The following is a 9,204-nucleotide window of genomic DNA, read 5'->3' on the forward strand; positions in this document are numbered from 1 at the left end:
ACTGCTGTGGAAAACACAGCAGTTACACTCCAAGTCAGAGCCGTTATGTGAACTGAACTATTAGGTCATGTAGGTGTGGTACTGCTGTTGGAAAGCAGAGAATATTCAGAGGACACGCTGATGAATCATACAAGGCCCAAGTGTTGCAGCCGTCTCTTGACAGATCTGTAGTGTAGATGCCAGATGGACATGGAGAATAGCTGTATGTCTCATTTTAATTTTCACTTTTAACTTCATCCAGTGAAAGACATTTAAAAACAAAAAGACATAAGAATCATGGGACAACTGTTGAGATACTCGTGAACAATGAACAAATGCATGACTCAATTCTCTTCCTTTAACCATTTGTTTCCTATTATTTGTTGGGACAGTGCCGAGGGCTATTAAATCTTAGTACCTATTAATGGTGGATATCCTGATTGAATTTAGCTGGACTATTATACAACACAAAAGCAAAGAGACATTTTCTTTTGTTTTCCTTTATCGGCACATGCAACCATGTCTGGACTGAGGGAGGAGAAGCATGGCAGAGGCTGCTCAGAGTATCTGGGCTGCCTCTGACCTCAACAACACAGCTGAGTCTCTGCTGCCAACACAGACCTGTTTATTAACACTTGACACTGACACGCATTGAAGTTGTGTGGGCAAGAAGTAAAGTATAAATGCTAACAGGCTGTTTCTGTGAGCTGGAGCTCTAGTTAATTTGTGACAACTAGATGCCAGTTTGATACTATAAAATAAGCAATCAAAAGAAAAACTAAACTATTAAAATCTGCATAAATTTTCACTGTACACGTGTAACTGAACAATCAGTTAGTAAATAAATAGCAAAATTAACTGTGTAAAAAATGATGCAAAGACATGATCTCTGGCTCCTGAAAACAGAATGATCAAAACCTGAAATAAGGGCCACATATACAAGGCAGCATTGCATATTTTTAAATTAAGACGTAAATCAGAGCCCTGCATCAGGTCATGTCCCACAGGTACATGTGCAAAATTAATGGGTACAAAATTAGAAAAAGTTGAATGTAAGCAGGACAAAAGTAAAACAAGCAGGAGAGAGGAAAAAAACTGAACAAGAAATTCAAAGTGATGATCAGCCCTACAGTCTAAACTCATCTTTTCTAAAATAACTAGTCCAGTTTACCATTAAACCACGTTTTTAAAACATATACATAAAACTATTTGTGCTTTTTGAAAGGTATAAAGTTTGGGGTGCAGGGAAAGAAAGTTTGCAAAGCTGGGAATCCTATATGCAGGACTCTGACTTAAACTATGGATGCAACAAAGGTAAACACTGTATGGGATGTGGACAACTTTCCAGATCAATCCTTCAGGCAGCTGTGAAGATTCCTCCAAGTCCACACTGAGACTTATCCACTGGTGCTGGGATTATGTCAACAGGACTACTGTGGTAATGCAAGATTTTTTGGTTTTGCTTCCTGAACCAGGAGAACTGGTTTTTATTTCCACTTTGTCCCAAGACTGGCCGGCGCATTTCCAGAGCATATGCAAGAGATCTGACAAAAGGTCTCTTTGTCCTCGTTGTTCAAACTTCTGTCAGACATTATAGTCTGGTGCTTTGCCCAGCGGTTGCCTCAGTCTGATCTGCAGGGTCATGAAGGCTCCCACAGCCACATGGAAGAGAATCTGCCACATGTTCCTCAGTTCATACAGATACATGTTGGACAGACAGATGAGTGCAAACGCCAGGAAGGACTTACTGTTTCTCCAGACAGAGTAGTATGCAAACAGGTAGCACTGAAAGAAGAATGGCAGAGAAGAATCTGAAAGCTTCGAACCTCACTAGGGGCTTATTTTCATCTCAGTGTTTGTCATCAGACAACAACTGTGTTCAGCAAGTACGAAATCTTTTCTGATGACTTTGTTCACCCATCACTTTACTATTTTGTGATGCTCCATTTGATATCAGGAGCTGCACAAAAGGAGCTGATGAACATGCTTTAAAGAATATAACAGGGTGAAAGGCATCGGACTTTTACTAATGTTGGTCTAGCTGACAAACTGCTGAGCTGTAAAGTGCAGGACTGTTAGTCAGCCACTGATTGCTGCTCTTACTGCAGACTATCACTTACCTGATACAGACAGGCTGCTGTCCCGAGGAAGAAGGCAATCACATAATTAAAGTCTTCATCATCATTCTGCAGACAGGAAGAAAAGGTACAGTGAAGCTTTTTTTAGCACTAGTCTAGACACAGCATCATGAAACCAATATAACAAGTAAATTCAGCGGCTCTTATATTTAATTTCTTTCCATATGGTCTTACTGTATGTAATGTAGCTATCACAGAATATGACATTTAGAAAGTATGGGGCATGTATATGTGTGCAGCAGCAGCTTGTGGATAACAGTTTTATATTTTGCCTTTATTTTATATCCTGCCTGATCAGTAATTAGCTTATGTTTATTTCCAATACAACTGGCAGCCAAACCTATGACAAAAGTCCTACCTGCCCAGCATTTCCCTTTAAGAGAAACTGAATCCGTTTCAATGTAATTTCCTTTCTTGTTCTCACCTGCAGTATGCTCTCTATAGCGTGGACTCCTCGAAGCAGGTTCAGGCCTCCACAGAGAACACTAAGCACACAGGACACAATGCCTGGGAGAGTCACTGGCTCCAACATCTGTGTGGGAGCTAAAAGAGGGAAAAGGACACTACATTACATATTTAGCAGAATCTGCCTTGAAAAATGAACAAGAGCATCAAGGGCAAAACTGCTTTAAAGGTATATAACAAAACATATACTTTATGAAATATATAGTTGCAAGATAAAGGGATAAATCCCTGAATAGCATTTGCAATAAGCCTAGCATATATACAAAACATTCAGGCAAGGTAAAAGAAGCGATGCGTCACTATTATCAGATTAGCATACTTCATTCTCTAGGACAAAATGATTTATGATCTCAGAAAACAGAGAGTGGCAAGGGCAACCAACAGAGAGTGAACAAAGCATAGAGAGCTGCTCTAAAGTGGGTGTCAGAGGGGGGCACAACAGTGCTAAGTGACCCGAGGTGGCATCGCTTAGCTTGGGGCAGCTGAGGTGTGACGGTGTGTACAAGAAGGTTCTTTTCTAGTGCAACTGAGGGGTAGAGGGTCTGAGCCACAGTGTAGTTGAGTGAGCTGAGGGATTTCTAACCATGAGAAACCACAGAATTATATCTTAAAGCTACAGTAATGTCTTGGAATATTACTAGAAATATTTTCCGAAACTTTTCTTAAAGGATAGAGTTTCTGTCAAAGCCTCTTGTGAAGTAAGTAAGAGAATTTTCTATATCTAAACACTTTTGAGCAAGGCTTGTCCTTCTAACCAATCAGACAATTTAATATGAATTAGTATGTGTTGCAGCATGCTCATTTATTGTAATTTCATAACGACAGCTACTTGAAGCGCTGTGAAGAGCGTAGAAGAGCAGAGCAGAGAAGGGCAGGGAGGGGGAGGGCGGGATTGAGCAGAGCACAGTGATTTTGAGTCTAAAACTAACACTGCTAACACTACCTTGATTTGCATCTTTCACTTGAATTATATAAAAAATTTAATTAATTAAGCAATAACTTTAAAACTACAATGCCAATGGTAATATTAAAATACATTTTGGATATTTGTAATATTACAAGATTACAAAACTATGTTGTCTTTATTATACAAGCCCTTAAAATAACCGTCTACAGAGAGCCTACTGATTTGATACTGGTAAGTTTAAAAGTTTTGTCCTTCTGCACAGCATTGCAAAAACAGGACAGTTGAAAATCACCACAAATGGGGAATTAAGCAGATATTGTACTGCAGTAGCAAACCTCTTTATACTTGGATTATGTATGGGGCATGCATATGTGCGCAGTAGCAGCTCATGTCCTACAGTACCTATGCCCTTGTATTTGGAGGGCATGTGCACAGAGAATCCATTGACAGCCTGCAGGTCCTCAGGGGAGAGCTGGTAGGGCGGTCGCAGCTTGATCTCTGTCTGCATGTCAGCCAGGTTGATCTTGGTGGACAAGGAACGAGGGCTGTTGTAGCGCTGTTTGGTCTTCTGGATGAAAGTGTCTGATGGAGGAGAGTTGGCACAACATCAAGGTGGTTAATAACACAGAGAGCAGAAACAAGAGGGATAAACAGAGCATTTGTATGAGTGGAGGACATTATTTTAAGTTTTAAGCAAGATTTCAGTTTCTGGTGTTACAGTTTAATATGATGGCATTTGTTAATAAACCGATCAACAGAAACTAAACTTTAATAATTAGATTATTATTTGAGTCATTTTAATGTTTTAAACATTAGCTGCATTTGGATTTAAAATGTGAGGGATTGCCAGTCAACAAAAACTGCAGTGGTTACACATCTAATTAAAATATGCAGCTAATTTATGCAGAGAAAGATCTGTTTTCCTCAATTAATTTTGAGCAAAGTAATCCTTGCCTTTTGACTGAGCAACTGACATAAGGTTTAGCATGTGGAAGTTAACTGTGCACAGCTCACCAAATTCAATAAATGAGTATGGCCGCACAGCACTGTTGATTCGTTTGGTGTCATATGTGACGATAAACTCCTTCTGTAGCTCATCCAGGAAGCAGAAGGCCAGCACGTTGGGGTAGTTAGCGGTGCACACCATCAGGTATCCGACACCCAGTGAGCTTGTGAAGCTGAAACACACACACATACACACACACACACACACACACACACACACACACACACACACACACACACACACACACATCCACAAACATTATTCTTTTCATGTACTGCATATTTTTCTCTTAAAAGAAACCCAGGGATACAATAATTAGGACAGTACACAGTATACAGTGCAGATTACAAGAAAAAAATCCAGTGGCCTTTCTGAGTCTTCTGGTTGCTGTTGCACAGTACAAACACCTTTAGAACATTTGTACCTAAAATTCACATGTTAATGTGAAACGGTCAATGAAAGAGAAGCACTTCAGCAGACTATATTTTGGTACTGTAGTGTTGATTGATGAAAGATGTTTCAATGGATAGAATGACTTCTACAACAAAATGCTCTGACAGCTCGAAGCACAATTGAGACAAGTGGTTATAGCAACATCTAAATTAAGGATGTTACAAGAACCAATACAAAAAGAAAGTATGAGGGCAACTTATTGGCTGTCACAGGGTTAGAAAATGTGATTTATTTACAAAAGTAAAGAAGATATTTTGTGTTTGACTCAAATGATCAGGGACGAGTTATGGACTAGCAAAAACTGGTATACACATGGTGTCTCAGAGCTTCAGAAATAAAATGAGGAAAGATCTCAAATTTATCATATTAAAAAACAGACATCTGGATCTGTGCAAAGAATTTAAGGTCTGAGTGTCAGTTGTTTATACTGACAATATGTTTTTAAATAGTGAGATGCAATGCAGCTGCATCTGTTGTAGTAATGCTGCACACAGACACGTTAGCTTTTTTAGGCTAACAAAGGGATAGCTAATAAAATGAACTGGGTGGTGCTCTTAATGTTTCTTGGTTACTTGCATTATCTTTAGCTGTGTGTTTGAACAGAAGCATGTGATGTCAGTGGTGATGTGGGTGTATGAATATTATTCTCAAGTACATTTCTTTTATATAGTCACCTTTAAGAGCAAACATCACAAAATACTTCCAAATAAGAAATAGAAGATTCAAAGAATGTTTAAAATCTACTCAATGCTACAGAATATCGGTGGTAAGCAAGTTTCATACAGACGAGGAGTCTCCTGCTGTTTTCATGACACATAGTGACAGTTGCCTGCAAAAGTTTTTGCAGTGCCCCTGAGCAAATTACATATTTTATTGCTTTTTGAAGTGAAAAGAAAGAGATACAACCCCTGCAGCCCTCACAGTCCCTGACTTGTTACGTTATTGAAAATCTGTGGATAGATCTTAAACATGCTGTGTGTGCAAGGCAGCCTAAAATATCTCTAAACTTCAAGTGAACAGCAGGAAGAGTGGGTGCAAATTCCTAAATCATGATTAGAAAGACTCTCAGTTGGCCATAAAATTGTTTGCAAGCTGTGATATCTGCCAAACAGGGGGATACAAAGGACTGAGTTAGTAAGGTGCCCAAATGTTTGTATGCACCGCAATAACAGTTTTTAAGTTTCTGAAACAAAAAGTCATCAACAGTGCATCAACATTTGAAGAAATGCTCATTTTTAAGGGGACTGCAACAGGGGTTTTATTAATTTGTTTATTTTTATTACAAAAGCCCATGGAGTGCCTACATTTTTTTTTTGCATACAACACGCTGCGTCTAAAGAGCCAAAAATATCATAGACCAAATTAACCTGTGACGTTAAGCACTGCCTGCTTCATACTGACCTTCACTGTCTTCAGATGCTTCAGGCTCTCACTGATTAAAGAGACTCTTTTCAATGGAGGCTCTGGCTGAAAGGTTTAACTGGCTCACTGATGGCTGATTGGTTTTCTTTTGAGGTCATGTCCTCTGCTTTAATAAGACCAATTAGTTCTTAACAAACAGTGCTTAAGAGAGTTTCAAAGCATTTCTCTGAGCACTGGCCCTTTAGGAACGGCCTGAGACCTTGAATAAAAGCCTAGCTGTCAAATCACGCAAATTAAAAAGCACTTTTTCATCAAAACTGTGTGGAGGGGAAGATAACTGTCAGCAGTAGACTCACTCAGGGTTGCTTTGGATGAATATGTAAAAAATATCACTAAATCTCTGTCCATTGAATTAAACATGTATTAAGTGAATGCAATGCAAATGTTCCATAACATGCAACTATATATTATCCACATATACAGAAAAACTGCTAATTGTGACTGTTATTATGGATTATGGATTGTTTGAATGTTAAAAGGTCCCTCTGAAAAGTTAAAACACTAGAAAATTATGTTAACATCCAATAAAACCCACTTGACATTGTATGGTCCAGTCTTAAGTGTGCAGCGGTCAGGGAACTGGCCAAGTTTCTTGGAGAGACCTTTGAGGTGCTTCTTGGTTTCCTGAAGCTCTCTGTCCTGCTCATAGTCGGTGGATGCAGAGAGAGGAAGACCATCCCCGACCCGAACTACAGAGGCAAACAACACCATCGACATCTTAAAGCTTTGGTAATCTCACTGAAGACCTGCAAACAGATGTGAAAAATAGCAATACTGTGTTCAATTTGCACAATTTCCCCACTCAATTACATTATGACAAGAACATGTGGTGTAATTCAACTCAGTTTGACTCAACTTGGTATCAGTCTATTCAACTACGTTTTGTTCCAGTCCTTGTTGACACTGTTCTTTTTTTCTCTGCCGAGAAGCCATCTTACATAGGTCAGCAAAACTGTTGTTGCTTCCCAAACTCTCAGATATATTTTCTTAATCTCTAGTATGGATTATGTAAATTACTGTAAAGCTGCAATAACTGCTAAAGGCTATTTAATGACTTATTGGAAAAGCCTTGAGCGGTCATACAGTTTGTGCTCTTATTAACTATACATTTAAGAGCTTATCTTAGCATTTCAGTTAAAAAAATTGATATTAAAAAAAAAAAAAAAGGACAGACTGTATGTCTGCCTGTCATGTTGCTTGTGCTGCTATTTTAGATGCTGGTATTGTAGCTGCCTGCTTCTTATGATGTATTGCTGTTATTTAGCCACGCAGCACTGTGTGTGCTTTCTTGCTGCATTGCTACTCCAACCGCCCTGGACTGTGCGTCTGTCTGCTGTGCTATTTTCCAAGGTATTGCACTGTGGCGCCCAAAACAAATCTCCCCACAGGGACAAATAAAGTATATCTTATATTGCTGATATTGCTTTTAATTTGCATAAACAAGACATGTTTCCCCATCTGTCCCCCTTTATGTGCTTTGCATTGCTGTCAGTATTTTTGGTGTCTGATTTCCTTAGGATCCCTAAGTGACCTAAAGTGAGTGTGGTGTGATTGACTTCACTGAATATGCCCTTCACAACCAGGCATCATCTGTGACCCAGACAAAAAGGTTAAAATAGACAAAAGCAATGGAAGATTTATACGCAATAGACTATTAGAGACCTACATAGGAAACACCAAGTGTAAAATGGAAAGGTGTAGGTCTTCAACGTCAACATAATTATTGTTAATGAACAAAACATGTCTTCTTCTTCTTGATTGTTGTGTTACAACCATGGACAGCTCCACAGACAGGTGACAAGGAGGCACCTAGAGGCATCATGTCGCGGCATGCTTTCAGTGCACTCTTATGCAAACATGAACATTTCAATCGAACCACAAAACTATTGCACAGTTTGATTAAAACAGTTATATATTTTGTCAGGGGGAAAGGCGTTCACGGTAGCTAGTTAAGCTAACTCGTTAACATTAGCCATGGAGTAAATACTAATTGCAGCTACTGGTTTTATTTCCATATGGTAACAAAACAGTCAGCTAAACGCTTGGCACGCTGTCTACAAGTGTTGCTTTCCGAACATGTATCAATACATTTAAAGGACAGTTACCATTAAAAGAAAATGGAGTGAGTAACATTAGCAACAGTAGAACAGATTAGCCAGCTAGCTAACGTTAGCAGCTAGCTAACCAAATTAGCTTGTTCACCAATATCTTTCCTGCTAACTTTAGCAAACCATAAAGCTAACAGCTAAGACAACAGCTACTTCGCGTACACACAATGCAGTCAGGGCAGCATTAGAAGCAAACCTGAACAAAGCTCACATTCCTGACAACCCAAGATAGACATTTGAGAGTTTAATACCTGACAAACGAGCGTAGCATCATGTGAACATCTGACATATGCAGCTCTGTGCACAGCTAGCAAACCACAAGCAGCGGTGCGGGCTACGTTTACGTGGCTGTTTCGCTCTGCATTATGGGAAAAAGGCCTCTCATCAGTCACACACGCACAAAAACACAAATAAATAAATAAATACGGATGATGTCCTGTAATAAAACATCGGGAATATTTTTATTTTTATTTATTCTGTTTTATTCGGTCAAGAATATACTTTCATTGAGTGCATACCCACCCCTATACTCTTGTTTTGTGTCCTATACTCAAAGACAAGAATGGTGAGAAAACTGTAGGTAAACATGGTAAAAAGCAGATAATATCTCTATAAATGAACTGAAGTTTGAGCAAATACACAGACAAATAACGAGATTATAAAATATATGCACATAATATGCATTTCACCCCCTCAGCAGCTCCATCAGAACATCCTTATTCCTGG

General features: G+C 39.1%; 1 protein-coding gene across 1 annotated transcript; it reads right to left on the reverse strand.

Annotated features, from left to right (window-relative positions):
* Nucleotides 1-587: 587 nt before the first annotated feature.
* On the reverse strand, nt 588-8,823 carry sec22a (SEC22 homolog A, vesicle trafficking protein). Its single transcript, XM_026377184.1, has 7 exons — nt 8,730-8,823; nt 6,906-7,116; nt 4,504-4,667; nt 3,892-4,071; nt 2,542-2,660; nt 2,100-2,165; nt 588-1,764 (listed from the first exon to the last, which is right to left on the reverse strand). Exons 2-7 carry the CDS (start codon nt 7,085-7,087, stop codon nt 1,564-1,566), a joined length of 912 nt encoding a protein of 303 aa, XP_026232969.1. The 5' UTR covers nt 7,088-7,116; nt 8,730-8,823; the 3' UTR covers nt 588-1,563.
* Nucleotides 8,824-9,204: the final 381 nt, after the last annotated feature.

This window comes from Anabas testudineus, chromosome 21 (assembly GCF_900324465.2).
Source record: "Anabas testudineus chromosome 21, fAnaTes1.2, whole genome shotgun sequence".
Taxonomy (NCBI): domain Eukaryota; kingdom Metazoa; phylum Chordata; class Actinopteri; order Anabantiformes; family Anabantidae; genus Anabas; species Anabas testudineus.